The sequence below is a fragment of the Bos javanicus genome, chromosome 23 (assembly GCF_032452875.1).
Source record: "Bos javanicus breed banteng chromosome 23, ARS-OSU_banteng_1.0, whole genome shotgun sequence".
Classification (NCBI taxonomy): domain Eukaryota; kingdom Metazoa; phylum Chordata; class Mammalia; order Artiodactyla; family Bovidae; genus Bos; species Bos javanicus.
In genome coordinates, this window is record NC_083890.1 from 13,260,727 (window position 1) to 13,285,484 (window position 24,758).

At 51.7% G+C, this 24,758-nt stretch overlaps 1 protein-coding gene across 5 annotated transcripts in view; it reads right to left on the reverse strand.

The window, feature by feature from the left end:
• Window positions 1–24,758, reverse strand: part of KIF6 (kinesin family member 6) — a 422,151-nt gene that overhangs the window by 9,942 nt on the left and 387,451 nt on the right. For 3 of the 5 annotated variants that reach the window (XM_061398075.1, XM_061398074.1, XM_061398072.1), the window contains exons 17-20: window positions 12,821–12,905; window positions 11,531–11,666; window positions 8,520–8,620; window positions 151–240 (exon numbers count right to left, since the gene is read on the reverse strand). In XM_061398075.1, coding sequence (XP_061254059.1) covers window positions 151–240; window positions 8,520–8,620; window positions 11,531–11,666; window positions 12,821–12,905 — 412 coding nt within the window. The remainder of the gene's footprint in view (window positions 1–150; window positions 241–8,519; window positions 8,621–11,530; window positions 11,667–12,820; window positions 12,906–24,758) is intronic. The other 2 variants (XM_061398073.1, XM_061398076.1) reach the window with 2 other exon arrangements.

Sequence of the window (24,758 nt, forward strand, 5' to 3'; positions counted from 1 at the left end):
GTGCCAAGGTGGAGGCCTGCCCTGGGTTCCGTCTGTGAAGCCACTGCACTGAGGGGCTGCTGGGGCTGAGAGAAGCCGACTGGCGGTTTCAGCCCGCTGCACCCATGGCAGTGCTGTTGCAGGAGTCAGAGGGGGAAGAAGACCACAGACCTGTTCTCCATGGGGGCACCAGGGCTGCTCTGCTCCTGGCTGTGCAGGAGGGGGCCAGGTGAGGGCAGGATCTTCCTGGCGTACACATCACTATAAAGACAGATCAACAGGAGACAAATGTGTGGAAGGAGGTTTGCAGAGGAGAAATCTAGAGTTTATAGTTAGGAGCTGTATGGATTGATTGAGAGTTTGTGCCTCCTGAAAACTCATATGTAGGAATCGATTCCCCTGTGTGACGGTATCTGGAGGTGGGGCCCTTGTAAGGTAACTTGTTTGGATGAGATCATGAGTGTGGAGTCCCCAGCATAGGATTGGTGGCCTTATAAGAAGAGGAAGAGAAAGAAATCAGAGCTGTCCCTCTGCTGTGTGAGGACTCAGAGGAGACAGCCATCTGCAAAGCAGAAGGAGGTTCTCACCAGGAGCTGATCCCTCTGGACCTTCGCCTGGGACTTCCCAGCCTTCAGAACTGTGAGAAGTAAATAAATTCCTGTTGTCTAAGCTGCTTAGTCTATGGCTTCTCTTACGGCGGCCCAACCTGACTATGACAGATGCCAAGACTCCTCTGTTATGGATGATGATCAGTCCGTTCAAGCTGCTATAACAGAATGCCATGAATGGGATGGCTTCAACTACAGGAATTTATTTCTCACTGTTCTGGAGCTGGAGTTCTGAGGTCAAGGGATCTGCAAGGTCAGGTCAAGGCTGCCAAATTCTTGTGTCCTCACATGGTAGAGAGAGTGAGCTCTCTGGCCTCTTTTTATCAGGGCACAAATCCTCTTTATGAGGGCCCCGCTTTCATGACCTAAAGACTCATCTCCAAATACTATCACTTTGGAGGTCAGATGTCAACTTACGAGTTTTTGGAGGACACATACAGTTTATAACATTCTGCCCCTGACCCCACTCCCCCCAATTTATGTCCTTCTCATGTAAAATATGTTCGTTTCACTCCACCAGCCCCCGGCTTGTGCCAGCGTCAACGCTAAACCTCATCCACTGAGGTATCATCTCAATCAGATGTGGGTGAGACTCAAAGAAAGATCCATCCTAAGGCAAAAATCCCTTGTTGGCTGTGAACCTGTGAGACCTGACAAGGTATGTGTTTCCAAAATGCAATGATGGGACAAAGCAGAAGACAGACATTTCCACCCATTTTACCTTTTCCATTCCAAAAGGGAGAAATAGGAGAGAGGAAGGGAGTGAAGGTCCCAAGCAAACCCGAAGCCTACAATGCAAACTTCATGGGATCTTAAGGTTTGAAAGGTCTGGACCCTCTTTGGCTTGATGCTCTACCCCCCAGACCCACTAGGGGTGAAGGTCCTGTCTTCTGGACCCATGGGTGGAGGTCCCTCATGGTTCTGCTGAGCGGCCCCACCTCCACATCTTTGGGCAGAGGCTGTCTGGCTTGTTGAAAGCAAGGCTATGCACCCCCCCACCCACTTTTGAAACAGACGAGGCAGTTGTGATGATCTGTGAATTGCCTCTGCGGTCATTCTTGCCTTGACCTAAAGGCTACTGCCCATTCACATCGGATTAGCTCTATAGTCCCATCCTGTGAGATCTGAGAGGTCCACCAGCCTTCCTTTCTTCCTCTCATCTCCTCCCCTTCAGTTCAGTCTCACAGTTTTCCCTCTAGGAAGGCAGATGAAGCCCGCGATCCACACCCACACTAGTCTCCCAGCGTTCTCTTCTGAAACATTTCTTTGGTTTTTGCAATATGAATAGGCTGAGAATTTCCCAAATCTCTACATTCGAGTTCCTTTTTGCTTAATAATTCTCAAATCATTTCTCTCTTCTTGAATGTTGATCTCAGCAGTCAGGAAGGGCCGGGGCCTCTCCTGCAACTCTTCGCTTAGAAATCTCCTCAGCTAAACATCTGGTTTTGTCACTTGCAAATTACTCCTTCTGCAAAAGGCCAGAATGTGAGTGTAGTTCAGTCAAGTTCTTTGCCACTTTAGAACAAGATCACCTTTTCTTCAGTGTCCAGTAGCATGCTCCTCGTTTCTGAGACCTCACCAGAATGGTCTTTACCATCCATATTTCTAACATTCTCTACATGGTTATTTTTTTATTCTTTCAGAAGATGGACATGTTCTCCTCAGCTCTCCTCTTTCTTGTCTTCCTTTCTTCCTTCCTATTTTTTTTTTTTTTCTCCCCTTGGCTGCACTCCATCTTCATTTGGGTGCTCGGGCTTAGTTGCCCCGCAGCATGGGGAATCTTAGTTACCAGACCAGGGATCGAACCCACATCCCCTGCGTTGGAAGGCAGATTCTTAACCACTGGACCACCAGCAAAGTCCCTCCTGTTTCCTTTCTGAGCCCTCGCCGGAACTGCCTTTAAAAGTCCATTCATGATGATCTTAGTGTCTTACAGCACGAGCTTCCAAACTCTTCCAAGCTTCTAGTCATGACTCGCTTCCAAAGCTGCTGCTACATTTCTAGGTATTGGTTATGGTAACACCCTACGTCTTGTACTAATTTCTGACAGAGTCAGTTTGGGCTGCTATAGCAAAGGACCATAGACCGAATGGCTCGTAAACAATGGAAATTCATCATTTCTCTTGGCTTTGGGGCTGCGCGTCCGAGGTCAGGTGCTGGCATGGTTGTGTTCTGGTGAGGGCCTTCTTCTGGGTTTCAGACTGCTGACTTCTTCTTGTGCTCTCTCGGGGTAGAAAGAGAGAGAGCTAGTTCTCTGAACCTTTTTCTTTTTAAGATTTTTCTTTTTTGGATGTGGACCAATTTAAAAGTCTTTATTGGTTACAATAGTGTTTCTGCTTTATGCTTGGGTTTCTGGGCCGCAAGGCATTTGGGATCCTAGCTCCCTGACGAGGGGTCGAACCCACGCAGCCTGTGTTGGAAGGCCAAGTCCTAAGCACCGGACCAGCAGGAAGTCCCTGGACTCCCCTTACAAGGAATAATCCCGTTTTTGAGGGCCTCACCCTCATGACCAAATTACCTCCCAAAGGCCCCATCTCTTAATACCATCTCACTGGGGATTAGCGTTCGATATGAATTTGGCGAGGGCACGAACATTCAGTCTATAATAGATGTTTACACGTTAATTCTCATTGTCAGAGCATTGCATGCACCTGCTGTGGAAGCCGAACAAAGACAACAGTGATCACAGCTGTCACTTACAGACACTGGCCTCACACAGGTCCTGGGAGGGCGCTCGGCAAACATCACCCCACTTAATCCTCTTGATAGCCTCCTCATCCCCATTGTATAGTTGAGAAAAGCTGAGGCTTAGGAAGGTTAAAGAGATTCTAAAAGTTCCCCAGCTGGTAAGTGGCAGTATCTGGATTTAATCACAACTCCGTGAAGCTTCAGAACTTGAGCTTTATTTTTACTTTTGGCTGTGCTGGGCCTTCGTTGCTGTGTGTGGGCTTTCTCCAGTTGGGGTGAGCGGGGGCTCCTCTCCAGTTGTGGTACGCAGGCTTCTCATCGCAGTGGCTTCTTTGCTATGGAGCACTCAGCTCTAGGCAGGAGGGCTCGGTCAGTAGTCATGGTTCCTGGGCTCTAGACTACGGGCTCAGTAGTTGCGGCACATGGGCTTAGTTGCCCCGCAGCACATGGGATCTTCCCGGACCAGGGATCGAACCAGTGTCTTCTGCTTGGCAGGTGGAGTCCCAACCACTTGCTTTATTAACCAGACTCAACTCTGGCATTCTAAGGACACACAGGAGACACACAGCTTGTTCCTGGCTGCGTGGATGACCCTGGGTGGCCCTGGTTGACCGGCTCTGTGCTCCCTGAGTCAGGAGTCAGAGCCAGCAGCTCTGCAGACGCAGCTTTGCACGTTTAATGGATGTGAGCTCCTTGCCTTGGACCCCAGTTGGGAGACAGTGGAAACCAGCAGCACCCCAAGGAGGTGAAGAGATAAGCCGTCCGGAATGGCAGTGACGTGAGAGATCCCCTCCTCTCTTTATGACGTCCTGCCTAGATCAGAGTCAGAGCAGAAGGAGGCCTGCAGAGTCACCTGGCCAGAGCCCTCCTTTTCCCAGTGGGGACTCGCGGGACGAATGGCAGTAGGGTTAGAGACAGGCCTCTGGCTCTGCCCAGCCCATGTCATCAGCCCCAGGCTCTCCATGGGCCCGACAAGCTGCTGTTCCAGCCGTGAGCACCGCTTCCTCCCCAGCTCCAGCCTTCTGCCTTCTCCCGTCTCAGCCAGCGGCAGGGTCTCTTACCCTGGGCCTACTTCTACTGGCTCAGGACTGTGGGTCCTACAAACAGGAAAGGAAACAGAGCCTAGGATTTTTTTTCACCCCCAGCATCTCAGAGACTCTGCACTGACTCTGAGAGAGCGGGGCATCTGTGCTGTTTGGCCAGGGCTGCTGCAGGACCAGAGGTGGCCGCAAGGTGGCAGGCTCTGCACGCCTTTCTTTGGAGAACAGAGGCTGGCTTCCAGAGCTCCTTTTGAACAGTGTCTGGGGTACAGCCTCAACACGGGAGGGAGAAAGGGCTTTCCATCCTGCAGGTGCTGCAATGACACCAGTCTGAGGTCAGTTTGGAGACTGTAGCAAGTCTTGCAAGATCCAGCCATTGGCATGCAAATGGCTCAGGAACTCAACGGTTTCCAGGACGAGATGCTGGAGAATGCTCACAGGTGCCAGCTGCTGAGAGTTGGGAGCGGGCGGAAGAGAGCGGAGCTGGAGCTGGCAGGGCAGAGGGCATGACCACACCAGGGCAGAGGGAGCACCTAGTACCCTCTGTGGGGGCCCAACTGCCCAGCCTGTTACCTCCAGCAGCTCATGCAGGAGGATGATGCAGTATGGAGGCCGTAGCTCTAGGACAGGGGTGGGGGGCTATAGGGTGGGGGACATGGGGGTGGGTGGAGGGGAAGGACTCCTCCAGTCCCGAGGCTTTGGGAGCCTTCCAGGATGCCACAGCCTCTGAACCCTCAGGGTCATACCGCAGTGACCTTTGTCCTCTCTCCTGACCCTCTAGCCTTCGACAGTGAATTCATTTCTCACGCAGACGTGCCTTCTTGGAGAGACAGCATGCCAGCCATCAGAACTGATTATCTCTTTCTTCATAAGGATTAATTAGTATTATTAATAATGATTAGGCCTCCTGGGTTGCCCATCAGAGTGCTGTGAATTTAGTGTGATTGGCCCACAGGCCCTAAACGTCCCTGGGGAAGGGATGAAGTCAGGCTTCTCTCAGAGCCTAAGAAGCAGAGGACCAGCCCCTGGGCTGCGGAGGGTCCATTGGGAGGAGCAGCCTCTCTGGGGCTCAGGGGAGACCAGCAGCTGGACTCCCGCTCTCCCGCTGTGGCAGCTTTCAACACTGAAAGCTGGGACACTCGTCTGTTCGTGGAAGGATAGTGACAGAGGGACCCGGGCGCAGCTTACAGATGAGACAAGGGCATCCCAAAGGGGGATGCTGGCTTGCCCGAAGGCCCGTAGCTCAGGAGAGCACCCTGGGTGAAAGTTTAAACTGAGGGGACTCCTTGCAGGTAACCCATGGTGAGCTGATGGGCACCTTCGAGATCCAAGGTTCTGAACCTCAAGGTTTAGGATCTATGGTAAGCACACCCAGGGATCACTTTAATTTGGGATGGGTGTGTGCACACTCAGTCGCTTCAGTAGTGTCTGACTCCTTGCGACCCCATGGACTGTACTCTGCCAGGCTCCTCTGTCTATGGGATTCTCCAGGCAAGAATACTAGAGCGGGTTGCCATGCCGTCCTTCACAGGATCTTCCCTACCCAGGGATCGAACCTCTGTCTCTTACCTCTCCTGCACTGGCAGCTGGATTCTTTACCAGTTGTGCCACCTGGGAAGCCCTAAACTTGGGATACCCAAGGAATATCCTGGAAGGCCAAGGCCAGATGGGCCATTCTTCTCAGACAAGGCAGATGATGGGGGAGGGTTCTAACAGTGTTTCCCAAGGAGATCCTAAGAGTGCCCAGTGGCCGGGTCTTAGACCCAGTCCAGGGTGGGCACTCTCTTAGAGGAGCTGGCAGTGGATGGACACACGGACAAGCAACAGAGAGTTGCCTGGGTGGAGAGGGAGGAGGGGGAGAAGCATTGGGAGGAAGACGAGAAAAGGGAGAAAAAGAATGTAGGATGGGGGAGGTTAGGGAAAGCGAGAAAGGGAGGGAAGGAAGGGGAAGAAGGGAGGGAAGCAGTGAGCAGGAGAGAGGAGGCGGGGGGGAGCGGGAAGGACAAAGTGCTGCTCTTCATGGAGCCTGGAGTAGGGCTGAAACTGCAGCTCTTTCCATTGCTTTTTTTTGTTTTGTTTTTGGCCACACCTCTTGTTAATCTCAGAATTCAGAGCATCACAGCGATGAGTGATGTTGCCGTTTCTCCACATCCTCACCAGCATTTGGTGGTATCTGTTTCATACATTTTATTCTAGCCATTCCCATAGGTGTGCAGTGATATCTGGTTCTTGCTTTAATTGTAATTGGCAATGATCTGTGATGCATCCTGTCATACACTTATTTGCCATCTGTATATCTTCTTTGGTGAGTGGCTGTTCAGATCTTTTGCTGACATATATATATATATATATATATACACACACATATATATATACACACATATATCAGAGAAGGCAAGGGCACCCCACTCCAGCACTCTTGCCTGGAAAATCCCATGGACGGAGGAGCCTGGTGGGCTGCAGTCCATGGGGTTGCTAAGAGTCAGACACGACTGAGCGACTTCACTATCACTTTTCACTTTCATGCATTGGAGAAGGAAATGGCAACCCACTCCAGTGTTCTTGCCTGGAGAATCCCAGGGACGGGGGAGCCTGGTGGGCTGCCGTCTATGGGGTCGCACAGAGTCGGACACGACTGACGTGACTTAGCAGCAGCAGCAGCATACACATATATATATTTCAAACATTTTCTCCCAGTCTGTAATTTATCTTTTCATTCTCTTAACAGTGTCTTTCATACAGCAGCATTTTTTCATATTTATAAGGTCAAACTTCTCAATTTTTTTTTCTATTGTGGGATCTAAACTGCCTTTTAAAACACCAGGGTAGCCAAGGAGGACACACCCTGCTGGCTATTAGCCTGGGGCCTAAGAACTCACATTGGCCCATGTTTCTTAAAGCTGGAATACAAACCGAAGTCCTGGCCCTGAGGACCAGCTTAGGGGGTGTGAAGAAGTCCAGGGAAAATGTCAGCGAGGTGGTGGACGGCTCATTGGTTGGCTGCTTTAAGAACAGGTTTAAATTTTTTAAAAATTTGAACATTTTTTGGCCACACCACTCAGCATGTGGTATCTTAGTTCCCTAAACATGGGGTCTTGAACCCATACCCCCTGACGTATAGAAGCCTGGTGTCTTAACCACTGGACCACCAGGGAAGGCCCGTGTAGGTTTAGATTTAAAGAGAAGTTGCAAAGCTAGTACAGAGAGTTCCCACGTACCCCACTTCCCGTTTCCCTTATATAATCTCACATTCAAGCGAGGCACGTTTGTTGCAATGCTGATACACTGTTATTAACTATAGTCCTCTTTTATTTGGATTTTCTGAATTTTTCTTATCCAGTCCCATCCAGGACAGCACACTCCATTTGACCATCATATCTCCTCGGGCTCCTCTCGTCTGTGATGGTTTCTCAGAATTTTCTTGCCTTTGATGCCCTTGGGCAGGCATTTTGTTGAATGCCCCTCAACTGGGATTTGTCTGACCTTTTCCTCATGATTCAATGGGCATTACGGGTTTTTGAAAAGAAGACCAGGAGGCAAAGGGCCGTTCTCATCACAGCATCATGTAGAGGACACTGTCTGGCAACCCCATTCCTACCCTCTTTAAAAAGCTCTATTTCACATTCCAGTGCAAGAGCTCGGTTCCTGTCAAGGATCAGGCCCTGGTGGTGGAGGTCGAGGCCCCGCTCCCACTGGCCTGGCCACGATGCTAGCCGGCCTGTCTGAGGGATGGAGGCTGCACGAGGCAGGTGTCATTGGCTCCACCAGCTGCTCTGTGCCCCCTCCTGAGCCTGGGCAAGGGCACAGTCATCTGCCAGAGCTCCCTGGGTCCCGGCAGGCCGACTTCCCGCTGCCTTCCACCAACACCCCCCCCACCCCAGGTCACCCCTCCTTCTCCCCTCTGCCAGTCGTTCCTTCCTACCCCCAGGTGGGACCGCACCCACAGTCTGGCTAAGTTGTTCTTCTTGTCGCTGTGGCAGCAGGTCCCCTGGCTGTCAGAGCCAGAGGGACAGGGCTGGGGGTGGGGAGGTTCTCCCACAAGCCTTAGTGAGAGCCACCGGCTTGAGCGTCTTCAACTAATTTAACAGTACAGGTCACTCATTTTCCTGGATCACGCAGCCTACAGAGGGACTTTTAGAGCATCAAGACTGGGTTGGGCGAGAGAGGTAGGGCACCCCAACCTGTTGCAGGGTTCTCCCCTTACCTTTTGTTAGAGAGAGGCTGGGACCTTTCGTGCTGGGCTTCTGACATCTGGGGAAAGGGCTTCACGTGATTCGATGGAGTCACTGCTGGGGAGTTTACCTGCTGGTCCGGGAGAAAGTTTCACAGTGTAAGTGTGAATCCAATGATGTGGGAAACTGTCTTTGATGTATTTCTCAAGGGGAAAGAACTAGCTATGAAAGTTGGAATATACAACATGTATGGGGAAAAAATAGATCTGGATGTAGCCATGGACCATGCTGATGGGCGTGGAAACATTCTCTCTGGATAGCAGGCTAAGGGGTGATGTTTGAGTCATTCTGTGTGCTTTTCTCTGTTTTCTGAATTCTCCAAATTGAGCCTGCATTACTTTTTTTAAAAAATACAATTTAAAAAATTTATTTCTTTATTTTTGGCTGTGCTGGATCTTCTTTACTGCCAGGGCTTTTTCTCTAGCTGTGGCGCACAGGCTTCTCACTGCGGTGGCTTCTCTTGTTGCGTACCACAGGCTCTATCTAGGGCACGAGGGCTTCAAGAGCTGTGGCTTCTGGGCTCTGGAGCACAGAGCCTGTATTACTTTCTGAAGTTAAGAAAAGATGTGTCTACAGTGTGATCTGACAGTGCTCCAGAAGTCCTTTTGGCTTTGCCTTCCCTCCTCCCAAAGAGATGCTGGTAGAGTCAGGGGTGACCCGCTCAGCACTGTATGTGGGGGCAGCCGGGCCAGGGTCCCAGAGACCTTGTACGTCTCCACACAGGTCTCTGGAGCAGCAATTAAACCTTAGCTGACGCGAGTCCTAGCAGAACGCCGCCCCCCGCCCAACCCCTATTCTCCCAGAACAGGAGGGCGTGGGAGGCTGGTGAGCAGCTGCTGCCAGGCCACTCCCCCCCGTGCCTCGCCTTCTTCCTCGGAGACCGTCAAGGGGCAGCTTCTCATCACCTCCCGCCTTCTGATGAGGCTTATGGCTTTCTGCCCGTTCCACTCAGGCTTCCTCCTCAGGCTATGAAATGGTGTCGTGGCTGCATGGAGCTGACTCCCCAGCTACACGTGACCCATTGCCCCTGCTGTGGTCACCTGGTCCCTTCTGCTTCTGGGACATCCTGCAGGGTGGAAGGCCCATGCAGTGACACCTTGGCTACCCTGGCTTTCACTGTCCACGCGAGTAATAAACGATCTGAAGCCAGCAGCCTCGACGGGACTCTTCCTGGGTCACACAGAATGACCTACACAACTCTCCCGCGGCCAGATGCCCGTGGGCACCGGCAGGGGCTAACGGCCTCACCCACTGAGGACCTCACGAGGGAGGCTTCCTAACTGAAGAACAGACAGAACCCAAGGGGTGCTGTGAGTGTGACCGGGAACCAGGGACATCTTTATCCTTCCCAACTTCCACCTGAAATTTAACATTTCTTTCAGTGATTAAATGTGGAAACAAACCACAGGAAGCCACAGGATATGGGCGGCACCAGTGGCTCTGTAACCAGTAGAGATCACGGTTGTTTTCAGATCACATTACAGTTGGTGCAGAAGTCTTGAAATATCTGTGTTCTACGTGTTCTACTTTGAAATTTTGGTAAGTATGGAGCACTCCCCCAGATCTTATTAATTTGTGCATTTGTAAAACACTATACATATTATTATACCACAAATTTGCTGCTAAAATATTGCGATAACTGTACTTCCATCTCATTGGTTGTATTTGTCATTGTGTGTATTTAATTTTATCCAAATAGGCTTCTGCATTGTCTGGTCACAGGTGGCAGTAACATACGGGTTATGGCTTGGTTGTGTCTTTGGGAAAATATCTTCCGTGCCTCTCAGCTTCCTCATCCTTAAAATGAAGTGAGCAGCCTGTGAGATGGCCTCGAAGGGTTCTGCCAGCCCCACGAGAGGCAGGATTATGTGTCTGTCATCTCCTTTGTTGCACACACCTGAGGGGAGGTCACAGGAGGGCGCTGGGAACTGGGGGTTTGTACTAACGTTTCTTAACAGGTTATTCTAGCCCTTATGACATCATAGAGTACTTCTAGGAATTTGCCTAGGAAATATGCAAAAACGTTTCTTCAAATACATTTCCAGGGAACCAGTCCCCAAACAACCTAGACATTAAACAATAGGAGATAAAATATATTAAAACAGATCCATATGCTTGAACAGCGAGGGCCTTGGAATGATGTCATAGAATAATAACATGGAAGAGGTGGCAGGCTGGACAACGAGGGAAAAACAAAGGCATTTGTAATACTCAGAGACTAATATGGACACTTCCCTGGTGGTCCAGTGGTTAAGAATCCGCCTTGCAGTGCAGGGGACACGGGTTCAATCCCTGGACGGGGAACTAAGAACCCACGTGCCGTGGAGAAACTAAACCCACGCGCTACAGCTACTGAACCTGTGCAGCACAACTGGAGGGTCCGTGCGCAGCAACCAAGACCCCTCGGGTCGCAATTACGACCCGGCACAGCCAAATAAATAAATTCATATTTAAAAGAAGGAAGATTTCTTTCTTAAAAAAAGACTAGTATGATTCTATTTTTATAAAAGCATGTGGATGTATATGCATAAAAGTATAAAATAATATAATCCAACATGTTATATCGATTATCCTTAAGTGGTGGGATTATGTAATTTTACCTCACGTCTATGTTTATAACATATATAAAAAATATATATATATAACTGTAATAAAGAACAATCAAGTGTTGTCACTCCATCACAGGAAGCAACGGTAGCAAATCCCTCGGCTCTTGGGGAGCTGTGCACACTCCACCTCCACCTTTCCCTGGGAACAGTAAGGCATCGGACCACTCACGTTCCTTATTACTACTGAACGCTCACTTCAGGAGGCAGGGGCTGAGAGTGCGTTCGGTGTGGGTCAAGGCCCCCCATTCTTTTCCCTCTGCACCCACCCCCCCAGGGGAGGGCTGCATGTCCCGCCCCTCCCTGGCTGCCTGCCAGCCCCCAGGCCACAAGAGGAGGGCAGACTCTGGGGCAGCGAGCGGCACAGCGGCCAGTACCTGCAGGCTGGTTGCCTCCTTGGCCCACCAGGCTTCAAACTCTTTCTGCAGCTTCACCTTGGCTTTGTCCATGAGCAGCTGCAAATGCTCTATCTCCACCTTCAGGGCCTTCAGGCGTGCGAACATCGTTTTGTATCTACAGTGGAATCAGAGAAGGGGGAGGGAGGGAGGGTTCGAGAGACCAGGGCGAGCCTCAGAAGCCCGGCAGAACGGCCGTGGTGCCCGAGGCCAGAGCATTGTGCTGGTGTGTGAGCCCAGAGCCGGGCATTTCTGTCTAGCGGGCCATGGGCTCCCCTAGAAGGCTGGCTATCATTACTGGGCACTGAGGGGCAGGTGTTGCTCTAGCCACTTGCTGTCTGCAGACTCATTCAATCCTCTTCACCACCCTAGGAGGAAGGTGCTATTATAACCATCTCCCCTTCACGGGTCTGGAACCTGAAACATGGAGAGGTTAAGGAACTTGGCCCTTAACACAGAGCTAATAAACACAGGGGTCAGGGTTTGAACCCAGGCCATCCGGGGATGAGGGCAGGGTGACATGTGACCCACTTGGGGTACATTCCTAGCCAGCTCAGGGGTGGGTGGCTTGGGTGGCAATGACATCATTGCCCGCTGCAAGCAAGGAAAGTTTCTTGTTTGGTTTCCCGCAAGCAACTTTTTCCAGGGCAGAGGAGATAGCCAACCTCTCTGCTGAATGCCTAAATGAAGAAATGAATCGAGATGCTTGTATCAGTAAGGACAACAGGACTGTTTATGCTTGAGGCTCCTCGCTCTGCAGGTTAAATCATTCTGGGGCTCTCAGTGTCTGATGTTCTCCGTCACCCTGCAGGTACCCAGCCTCAGAAGAGCAGCGAGGTGGAGGCCCTCCGTGGTCATACTCCGGGTCTCCCCTAGAGGGCAGCAGCAGACAAGACTAGCTGCTTCCCGGGCTGCAGCCCGGGCCCCAGGCTGCAGAAGCTGCAGAGGGTGCAGATGGCGACCAGCTCTCCCTGCCCGAGTCAGGGATCCTGGCTCTGGGGCCTGGCTGGGCCTTCCATTTCCACTCCACCCTCACCCTGCCATGGCTGGCTTCCTGCACCTCACGACTGCCTGCTTAAAGGTGGCGCCTCCTCCAGCTAATTTAGGACCCACTTCTCAGAGGAGCTGCAGGCCTGGGTTGGCGGGGTGGGGGGTGGTGGCCCCCTGCCCTGCCCCACAGCTCCAGGTGGTCCCGAGGGTCCTCTAGGGGAAGGGGTTGTGGTGGGGGTGGGGGGCAGGGATCAGGGTGTGTGCGGCGAAAGGAAAGGGCACCTTCTCTTCTCTTCCTCCAGCTGTGATCGCAGCTTCTCTTCTAGCTGGTCTGGCATCGAGGGCACGGGGATGTTTTCTGAGATACCTGGAGAAGGGAGATGCTGATAGCTCACTCCAGCGAGGAAGAAAGGGAAAGTGTGATGTTTAGAGCAGATGACAGAGTCATCGTGCCTCCCAATGTGAGAGGAGACCCTGTGAGTCCCCGTAGGGGTTCTGGATGGGAGCTTGCTTCACTCGCCTCCTCTGGGTGGCAGCCTCTGCTCGGCCGAAAGGCCCCCGAGGAGGCTTCTGTGATCATGCTTTGGACATAAACCCACAGTCCAAAGCCTGTCACTGGAAGGCAATTCTTCCTTAGGTCACTATCAGTCCTTTGCGCATGGGGTTCCCTCATTCCTTCTTGAGTCATCAGCAAAGATGCAAAAGAGCATTCCCCCCTCTTTTGATACAGAGCCCTTTGTAAACCATGAAGGCATCACTAAAACGGCTCACATCTAACTTTGCACCACCTAAGGTGCCGAATTCTCCAGCCTCAAACCATGTGCCCCACTTCTGACTTCCCCTAAAGCATTGCTTCTAAGCCTGATTAACCCAACGCGCACCTGGGCTGAGAACCACGCTCATATGCCCTGTCCTGTGGGCAGCATGGCAGGACCCCTCGCAAGTCCTAGGTGAGGGCTGCAACCCAGACATGCCAGCTGCTGCTGCTGGTTGCCCGCTCTGGGTGCTACTGGGCTTGTCTGGAGCCTGTCTTTCCATAGCCCGGTGGTTGGGATCTGTCTATCCTTCCAGGAGGCTTTTGGTGGTTATACGGCATGTCTTACTCAGAAGGCATCTTAGAAGTCATGCAGCCCCACTTTCTGCTCCTTGGAGGGGACACTCTACCATGGGCCGGGCACTAAATGGACATGTTCAGACAATTGCTCCCACTTTACAGATAAGGGCATGGAGGTTCAAAGAGGTCACACAGCTAACTAGAGGAGCTTGGCTCTAAATCCAGGTTTGTTTAGCTGCAAAGGCTTTGGAATCAGAAATTGCTTTGATGACGTTTTTGAGGGTGGTCAACTGCTTTCTGCTGTGGTATTGCCAAGCGTTGGGCTCACTGCTTTGCATGAGAGCACAATTCATTGAAGGCAGCTCTGTTTCCTCTTTTTTTTTTTTTTCTTTCTGTTTCCTCTTAATTGGAGCTGAGACCTGCCGCACTAACTTCTTTTCACCTCTACTTTGGACCTCTGGAGCAGCACAGTATGTCCTCCTTAATCTGAAGAGTCTTTAAAATATTTTAACAGCAACCACCACGACAAACTGTCACATCCGTCTGGAGCTTTATTCTCAGCTGACTCCGCCCAATTCCCTCATCTTAGGGCTCATGACATGGTGACCTTCTAACTGATCAGAAGTCTGGAGTCTGCATCTGGACATCACATTCCAGACAGGCCCAGGAGAGGCAGGGTAGAGGACAGTTTTCCTAGCTTTGAAAAATTCATGTTCGATATTTCTATGGGAGGTGAATTACAAGCAATGATCATTACTGAGCGTCTCCTTTATTCCAGATCCTACCAAGTCCTCCTAGGCACTGGGCTAGGTGCTCTATTTACTATTGCTAATTCTCAAAATAACCCAGCAGGAGAGGCATTACCAGCTCATTTAAGTTAAGAGTCTGAGGCTCAGAGAGATCAGTAACTAACTCAAAGTCACTCAGCTAACAAGCGGTAGAGCTGGGATTTGAACCCAGTTTCTCTGGTTCTAAAGAGCTAAATGCTTATGCCAGGCAACACCCAGCACTGCTTTTGTATTCAGCAGTATGGACGTTGTCATGGTCATGTCAGTCTGTCACTGTCTTCTATTAATCTTGTAGTCAGTTGACACGCATTCTTATTTTTGAGTGGTTGTCAAAATGCATTCTGTTTCACTGCGACTGTCCTTTGGATCCCAAACGTAACATTTCCCATTCATCAGGGGTTTAGTCTGCCGAGGGGTCCTCATTCTGGCATGCCTCTATTCTTTCCCTTTTGGTTGCTTTTTATGTTGCTATCTACTGCTGCTGCTGCTGCTAAGTCGCTTCAGTTGTGTCCGACTCTGTGCGACCCCATAGACGTCAGCCCACCAGGCTCCCCGGTCCCTGGGATTCTCCAGGCAAGAACACTGGAGTGGGTTGCCAGTTCCTTCTCCAATGCATGAAAGTGAAAAGTGAAAGGGAAGTCGCTCAGTTGTGTCCGACTCTTTGCGACCCCATGGACTGCAGCCCACCAGGCTCCTCTATCCATGGGATTTTCCAGGCAAGAGTACTGGAGTGGGGTGCCATTGCCTTCTCCGTGTTGCTATCTAACTCACCGACAAATATGCTAAGTGGATTGGGATTCTGTTCTTTATCTGCCGGGCATCTGTTTGTCTCTCCCTTGTTTCAAGGGTCACCTGTCACTTGTTAACTGGCTGAGCAAGCGTCTCACCCCATAGATGCCATAGACCTCCCAGAGGAAGTCTGTGCTAAGCCGGTGCATCTTAGTGGCCCTAATGACCCAGACTGCCCGTCCTAGTCGCCGTGGGTCCCCCAGACCCAGGCAGCCAAGGCCCCGAGGGCAGGGACTGGCCCCTCTGCTCTTTGTTCAGGTTCCACGTCCAGGGTGCCCTCAGTGCCCACAGTGCTCATGGGCCCTGTCCTCTCTGGGAAAAGTCAGGAAGTACCTCAATGCCAAGCTGATAACTATGGGACTTGAAATGTGAATATTTCCTTTCCTAACAGTTTCAGCAATGGGCACATGCATCTCTGTTTAAAAAAAAAATAAAAGCTGTGACTCTTCTGCTTCCTTTTAACACTTTTCGACCCAGACCAAGGAACTCCTTGAGGGACGCAGTGAAGACCCTGCTCTGGGGGAAGTGAAAGTGTGAAAGTGAAAGTCACTAGGTTGCGTCCGACTCTTTTGGACTCCGTGGACTATACAGTCCATGGAATTCTCTAGGCCTGAATACTGGAGTGGGTAGCCTTTTCCTTCTCCAGGGGGATCTTCCAAACCCAGGGGTTGAACCCAGGTCTCCCGCATTGCAGGTAGATTCTTTACAAGCTGAGCCACCTGAGGTGAGATCATGCTGGACCTCAAAGGGCCTGGTGGGGACATTGGCTTTGTGAGAACTGAGAGGCTGGGGGCTGCTGAGGAGAGGGAATGGTGTGATCTGTTCCTTTGATGGCCAAGCCAAGTAGTTGATTTGCCAGTTAAGACAAAGCTGTTGCAAACAGAATAGTTAATGTGAGGTGGCGCCAGGGTGGTGAAAGGATCTGGGAAAGAAACCTGGGACTCGGGGACTTGGGCAGCCAGAATGAGGGCACAGCGTACCCCCAAGACACAAGCCATCCACGTTGCCATGGCAACCAAAGGGGCCTCTCTGCCAAAGTGATGTTTGCTGAGTGAAATGCATTGTAACCCCACCAGGAGACGGCCCCTGGCTACTTCTGCTGCTTCCTGAGGCTTGGCTTATCAGACGTCTCTCAAGAGAAAGAGGGGCTGGGAGCTCAATGGGAACCAGACAAAGCGGCTGAGCAGGAACAGAGGCAGAGGGAGCAAGTAAAGGGCAGTTGGGCTTCGTGGGTCTCCGTGCCCACTGGGCCTGTGGCCAGGACAGGGCCTCCGGTCACCTGACAGTCAGCTCCTTTCAAGCGCGGGCCCCTGGCTGGGAGCACAGGAGGTCACAGCCCTGAGGGGCCCAGGAGGTCACACTGTGGGCAGCCGGCCCCCAAACAACACACAAGCGAAGAAGGAGGGCTTAATTCCAGCGGCCGTGGGTCTGAATGTCACATACGGAGGAATCCCCCAAGCCTCAAAGAGTAACTGGAACTTCAAGCGGGGCCCACGCCGTTCTGGGGTGACCCTTCCTCTGATGAGTCAGGTGTTCGGGAATCAGCAGCATAAGACAAGAGGGGCGCTGGTGGGGAAGGCCAGCCTCCCATGGGTCTGCTTACACCTGGCGTGATTTTGGGGGCACTGGAAACACCACCTCCCTGCACCCTACACACACACACACACACACACACACACACACACACACACACAACTCTCCTAGTCAGTCCATGTCTGAAATGTGTGAATCTCATTTCTTTTATTCATGGACTCTTTACCGGGGGTGAACCTGAGAATCACCTAAGGAGCTTGTAAAAGCAAGAGACCTCTGGGCCCAACCCCAGACACACAGCATTAGGATTTGACAGCAGATGCCCCTGTGATTCGACGCTCACCCTTTATTAAGAAACTGCTCAAGGGACTTCTCTGGCAGGCCAGCGGTTAAGATTTCACCTTCCAATGCAGGGCGTGTGGGTTCAATCCCTCATCAGGGAGCTAAGACCCCACATGCCTTGTGGCCAAAAAACCAAAAACATAAAACAGAAACAGTATTGTAACAAATTCAATAAAGACTTTAAAAACTGTCCACATCAAGAGAGTCTTAAAAAAAAATCTTAAAAAAAAAAAGAAACCGCTCAAGGCTCTACATCCAGTTTCAATACAAGTACTTCATGTGGGAGTCACCGAGGATGCCAGACCTGCAGAGGGTTCAGGTAAGATGCTCTCCGGGCGCCTGAATAGCAATTTACCCCCTGCCCACCTTCCAGACCTCTGGAAGCCACTGTGGGGCAAAAGGACTCGGGGCTTTGCAGCAAGAAGTCACGGTCTCTGTGGGGCTGGAGCCGCCTGCACTTGGCCCTTGCCGGCGGAGGATAAAATCTGAACATGTGGCTCTCTGTGGCTCTCCTGTAGTAACTCCCATCACAGACCGGGAAACTGAGTTCTGACATGGGTAGTGACCTTCCCTGGGTTCGCACCACTGGTAAAAAGAGCCGGAGTCAGTACCCTGCTCTGCCTAACTTCAAAGCTGGTGCTTCTTCCTCTGCAAGTGACCTGCACAGTGAAGGCTGCCACAGGGCAGATCACTGAAGTCGGTATTGACTCGCCCTTGGTATTTGCAAGTGATGCTCTTTTTTGTGCGAATGCCTTTCTGACGTGGGGCTCGGGGGCTGAGAGAAAGCCTCAGTCTCTCCCCTGTGTGCTGGCCTGTGTGGACTGCCCTTTCCTAACCAAACCCACCGCCTGCACCCTGATCCCACTTGGCATTTGCAGCTCACCTGCTGGGTGTGAGGAACGGTCTCATCCACATTACCCACTGAGTAATTACCCACTGGGGCACCTGAGGTCAGCCCCCAGAACACTCCGAGCCAGCCTGCTTATCTCCTTAACTGTCTGCTAGGAGTCTCAATGAAGGCAGGATTGACATTTCCAGCTAGGTACAACCGTAAGTCCCTTGGACTGCAAGGAGATCCAACCAGTCCATCCTAAAGGAAATCAGTCCTGAATATTCACAGGAAGGACTGATGCTGAAGCTGATACTCCAATACTTTGGCCACTTGATGTGAAGAGCTGACTCATTTGAAAAGACCCTGATGCTGGAAAAGATGGAAGGCGGGAAGAGAAGGGGACAATAGAGCATGAGATGGTTGGATAACATCACTGACTTGATGGACATGAGTTTGAGTAAGCTCCTGGAGCTGGTGATGGAGAGGGAGGCCTGGCATGCTGCAGTCCATGGGGTTGCAAAGAGTTGGACACGACTAGCGACTGAACTGAACAACCGAAAGGGGCCCTGTGGGCTTCCAGGGAGCAAGGCCAGGGCCCTCTGTGGAGGAGGCTGTGAATTATGTGGCTCTCCCATGGCAGATGAGACATCAGAGCCATGGAAGCATTCTGGCGGGTGGCCTCAGCTGACTCAGGGTCTGCTTCCCAAATACCCACTCTAGGCCTCCTTGGGCTAGACTGTCTCACAGAACCCAGGTTGCCCAGCTCCATCCCCTTTCAGAAGTCAGCATGTCTATTCTCCCGAAGATGGATGTTGTCAGTAGGCTCAATGACCACGACGGTCAGCAGCTCAGAGGCAAAGACTCTGGCTTCCCCATCAGACCATTTCCTGTTTAATGGCTCAAGTGAATCACCAACTGGAGCGATCACAGGCTGCCGGGCACTCGGCGCTGCTGTCCGTCTTGGTGCTGATTTTGCGTAACGCCATTGCTGCCCGTGGCTGGCTCAGACTCAGGGGTGTGATGAATACCCTGCAGACCCAGGGCTGTGGTGGATCATTTCTCTGGCCCCGACTCATCACCATCTTCCTCGCAGGGAGAATGGGGTGATTTCCAAGAGCACAGATGGCCATAGTGAGAGTGAAAGTGTCAGTCACTCAGTCATGTCTGACTCTTTGAAACCCCAGGGACTGTAGCCTGTCAGGCTCCTCTGTCCATGGGATTCTCCAGGCCAGAAAACTGGAATGGGTTGTCATTCCCTTCATATGGTCAATAGTACAATCACGATCCTTCCATTTGCCTGTTTGAAGCACGGACCCTGCTCTGTGCCTGAAGGCCGGCCACATCCCTTCCTGCCCCAGTCACTCGCTCTGAGTCCACTTTGGGCCTCTCTGCCACAATCTGGCCGCTGGGATGGGGGCTTCTCTCCTTCCACATTGCTTCCCTCACTGCATTCTTGGAGGAGGATGCAGCCTGCACAGAGGGTCAGTGTGGACTGACAAGCAGTACAAGGGGGACCCCAGAAGCACCCTGTGTTCACAGGAAGGTGTGTCTGGTCTCCTCACTCACTTCCTGACCACGATCACCTCTGCTCAAACTGGAGCTCTTTCCTCCTTCTGTCTCTCCACAGTCCTTCCTGCTGGGATCCCAGCTGTACCTCCACTTTCTCCTCAGCATTCTCTGGTTGCACCACCCAGAGCCTGGCACAATGACCCTCTTTCTGAGGCCCCTGGCATCCCCCACTCTGCCTGGGGCAGGTCTGTGCAGAGGCTGCTCCTTCCTGCATCCAGTCCACGGAGGCTGCCTCACTCTTCAGAAATGCCCACAGTTCTGAACCCAGGGTTTCTCTCTGGGCCTGAGTCCCTTGGCAATTCTACCCACTGTCACTTTAGCCTCACCGACCAGTGGTGACCACATGCCTCAATCTTGGTGGCTTTTTAGAGAGACATTAGCAGGAAGCTTGGCATCCCTAAAACTCAGGTTTTCGGGATCCCTAAAATCCATCACAGTGGACCCAGCATCTCCTGCATTGGCAGGTGGATTCTTAACCACTGAGCCATCAGGGAAGCCCAACACCAGTATTTTCAAAGCACCACTTAGAGCTTCTTCTTGGTTATATGGAATACACAGCACCTATCATTTGTATCTGAGCACAGACAACCCTGATTTCCCCAAATTCATCATTGGTTTCTTTGGGGGAAATGGGAGGATCTCAAGCAGCTCCACTACACTGGCAATAGAGTAGGACCTACCACACAGCGAGACCTTTCCTGGCTGAGACTGGCCAAGCACAAGGACAGGTGGAGTAGATGGCCATGGTACATTTTAATCCAGCACATGAGGTTGAGGGGTTAGGATTTTGTCTTCTGTGTTTGATTGCTACCAATGGAATGTGTCCTCTCCGCCCCCTCCCCGCTCCAAGTTCACATGCTGAAATCGAAGCCCTAACTTGATGATATCTGCAGGTGGGGCCTTTGGGAGGTAATTCGGTCATGAGGGTGGGGCCCTCATGAATGAGATTAGTGCCTTTCTAAGAAGAGACCCGAGATCTAGCTTGATCTTTCCACTATGCGAGGGCACAATGAGAAGCCAGCAGTCTGTGCCCAGGAGAGGGCCCTCACCAGCACCTGACCGTGATCTCCGGCTTCCAGCCTCTACTGCTGTGAGGGAGAAAGGTTCTTGAAAGCTATAGAACTTTTTTTTTTTTTTTTTTCCAAACAAAGGCTTAGTGGTAAGAAGGGAAATAGAAGTTGTTTTGGTTGATCCACGTGAAAATCTGGGGGTGCTGCCATTTGTTCCCTGGGTTCTCTCACCCTTGTGGGGTCCCACAGAGCCCATCTGAAAACCACTGAGCTGCCTGATCCTCAAGGGTCCAGGCAGTTGTCTCCACTAGCGGTTCCTCTCCATACCCTGGAATTCCTGGTCTGGATCATACTAGGTGCTCAGTCAAATCTGCTGAATAAATTGATGATGGGCTGGCTTTTTGTTTTCTCTAAGATTTGTGGTTCCCAGGCTCAGAATTCCAAAAGAGTATTTCAAGACTCAGTCTTAAAGAATTTTCCGCCGAATGGCACAAGGTGGCAATGGCAGTGGCCTGTGTGTGGAGCACGGCAGGGGTGCCATGAGGTCACTGCAGTGATTCTGTCTGGGAGACAGAAGCTTCTCGGAGCACTCGGAGCTGGAACAGGGAAGAGCCTTCAGGGTCAGGGCCGCTCCCGGCCCTCCCGGAGGCCCTGCTGGGATTCAGCGCTCTCACTGCTGGGTCTTCAGGTCAGGTTGGTGGGCCCTGCCTGGTGGTCATTCGAGGGCCCACAGGGCACTGCAGCCACTGTGGGCTGCCGTCAGGGGCTGCTTCTGCAGGGTGAGTGGCCAGTGTGGGGCTCCCAGGAGGCCCCAGCTCTCGCTGGGCAGCATCTGCAGCAGGTTTACTCAGAGACGGCAGGAGCACCATCCGCCCGGGCCGGGCTGCAGGTGTGTGTACCCAGAGGAGGCGCCCAGTGCAGGGGCTGGGTGCAGGCTTGGGTGGCTAGGTGGGCAAGGGGGGGTCCCCAAGGTGGTTCAGACTATTTACTCGTCAGTCAAGTAGCGAATGCTGAGGAACGCATGCTCCTGCCTGGGGCTGTCTTTTCCTAAAAGGCCTCTCCTACCAAGCCTTCCTTCCTTGCTCAGAAATATGTCCAGTGGCTCAACTGCCTGTGAGTGAAATGCTCAGGTTCAAGGCTCTCAATAAACTGGCCCTCCTCACCATTTTAGCCTTTTTTTCTGGACGATTTCAGATCAACTCCCCACAGTCATCCTCCCCCCACCTCCTCCACACACAAAACAAACACATGCCACACACATATACCCCACATGCATGAACACACACTCCACAAACACACATACACCCCCCATACACATATACACACACAGACTGCATACACACGTATCCCCCACATACATATACATATACACCACACACACACGCACACACACACACACATGCACACACACCCCAGCCCCTCTCCCCACGCTCCTCTCTGAGGTTCTGAGTCCTGCCCATTCTTCTAGGCTTGGCTCAGGCCCATGGCCTTGGTGAGATCCCCAGTTCCTGGAGTTCCAATGGCCTGGTGCTCACTCTCACCTGTCACATTTCACATGCTGCTCGGCAGTGCCATGCGCTTTTTAAATTTTAATCACAGGCACTTGGTAGAGTTCTGATTGTGAGCTGAAGGAGAGCCAGTCCCTGATCAAATACTGCTCAGAAGAGACTTGAGAGAGAGGGCGAAGCCCTGCATCCTGGGGCGGCTTCTCCCTGTCCTGTTCCTGCTCCATGTGGCCATTAGAGGGCTGGGCGCCCGGCGTGTCACCTCGCCGCTCCCAGAGACACCCTCAGTGAGTCACGCGCTCCTGACGGGCCTCTCGCTTCCACAGAGGGTCGATGCGAGAACCATCTTGTTGGACAACATTTTGGTAACCTTTGCAAAACTGCAGTTGACGATGTCATTCTCTGTCACTCAGAGTCCTTTGTACAAAGGTCCTCACAATAAATTCTGCTTTGTGTTTAGTTCCAGAAGAAATTCTCTTTCTGCAGATAAATTAGCATGCTTCCTGTTGTCAGAAAATGAAAACTATGGAACTCTGGGTGCTCCTCTTTCTGCTCTTTCTGCTAGATAAGATAGAGTTGGATTTACTGCCTGCGTGTTGGAATCTGCTCAACTGTGGGGTCCAAAGGCATTTATTCCTTATACTTCCTTTAAATGGACTTATTTTATGTTCAAATGTCTCATTACACTTCTATAAGATGTGTGAGTCTCAGAGTCATCTGGGGAAGCATTGACTCTGGCCTGTTTATTGCCTGTGCCAGCTGCTGCAGGGACAGAGGTGAATTTGACTGCACCTAGCTTCCCAGGAGCTCATATTTTCATGTGGAGAATAGATATGGAGATAAATAATTACAGGACAAAGGTGGTGCTCCAGCCGAGGTGCCTGATGCTGGAGGACAAGCAGACTGGGGAGAAAGGGGCAGGCGAGGCTTTGTGGGGAAGGTCAAAGCTGACTTGGTTTGGGGCTACAGTGGGCAGAGGATAGTGGATAGAACAATATATGCATGCTGTTGCTTCAGTCGTGTCCGAACCTTTGCGACCCCAGAACTGTAGCCCATCAGGCTCCTCTGTCCATGGGGATTCTCCAGGCAACAGTACTGGAGTGGGTTGCCATGCCCTCCTCCAGAGGATCTCCCCAACCCAGGGATCAAACCCAGGTCTCTAATGTCTTCTGCTTTGGCAGGCGGGTTCTTTACCACTAGTGCCACCTGGGAAGCCCCATGGCACCTCTCACCCCACCATTAAACTTCTCCTTTTTGAGATTGCCTTTCTGCAAATTTTCTTGGGCATATGTCCATTCCCACAGAGACACATTCTTATGCAAAATGCATGAGAAAACCTCTCCTGCTCAGACTCCCTCATTACCCCTGAACCCCCCCACCCCCCAAAATCCCAAACCCAACCAACCAACCCCCAGCTACACACTCATGGATGTAAAAGAAAGAAATACTACCAAAGGGAATATCAGAAATGGAGGGAAAGTAGAGAGAAGCAGCAGACGAAGAAACAGAACAGACAGGGAAGGGACCGCCATACGAACAAACCCACGGGAGTGGAAGCGCAAGAGCGGGTGTAGTCACCTCCTCATCGCTCCACCAAAGCTCAAACTACAGAACGTCAGGAAGACAAATACACTGAGTGAGCTGTCTGTGGTCTTACAGAAGCTGTGGGTCCTGGCCTTTAGCCCCAATGCTAGTCTGAAGCGCGAGGGTTAAGGCAGGAAATGGCGCTGCAAGCGACCTGCTGCATCGAGACTTTCTCTCAAGGAGAAGTTTCTGAACTGAGGTCCCCTGGGACACAGCACACCGGCGGGTCCACAGACCTGTCAGACAAGCTCCCGAGGCGCCTGGACAGCCACGTGGCGTTTGATCTCAAGATGGCAGCTGGAGATGGTACCACTTCCTCTTTAATTGAGATAGTCGGCTTTTAAGATAATTAGGCATTTCAAATGCTCTTAATGAGACTCAGCCACAGTGTTTTTTGTTTGAGGTTTGCTGATTACTTTGGGCGAAGCTGGGCCCTGCTGAACCTGACACCGGCCATACTTTGGAAGAAGGCTCCAGAGAGGTGAGTGGAGGAATTAAGGAGGAGCCTGCTGTTGAAGACACGTGGCAGGGTCCGGACTGGGGGGCAGAAAGACTGGAGCACGTCCTGCCCTGAAAGCCATGGAAATGGCTCCCCAGACCACAGAGTGAAACTGCCCTTGGAATGATTTGAGTGGTATTTTCCACATCATTGTTTCTATTCAACAAGCATGATGGACACTGGAGAAGAGGCCCAGGGGGAAGCCCCAGGGACAACTCCCCATCCAGTGACCTGCATCTCGACACAGCTTCCAGTGGAGAGCCTTGTGCCCCGACCAAGCCTGGCCCTAGGAGTGAGGACCCTGGGAGCCCTGGCTGCATCTGGAGGAAGGTGCTCTGCAGACCCTGCACAGAATCTCAGCTCCAAGCCCCTGTACAGGCCTCTGGCAAGAGGAGTGTAGGCCCCGAACGTCCGTCTGACCCTTCAGTCCCAGGCCCAACAGGGAAAAGCTTGGGTTCTGTCTGTGTGGCTTAGACTTCCTTGTTGTATGTTTCTGATGTAATCACTAGTTATTTGATATGATCATTGTTAAGACCTAAACTGAACAACCAACTTCCCCCTTAATCCAAATTACTGGAGTCAAATGGATTACCCTCATGGTGCTGGGGCTCAGCTCCATAGCCCCCAGAGACCCTGGGTGCAAGGTTTCTCCAGCTATAGGTGATTTCGGGGGTCAGACATTCTCAAGGGGAAGCCCCCTGTTTGGAATACAAGA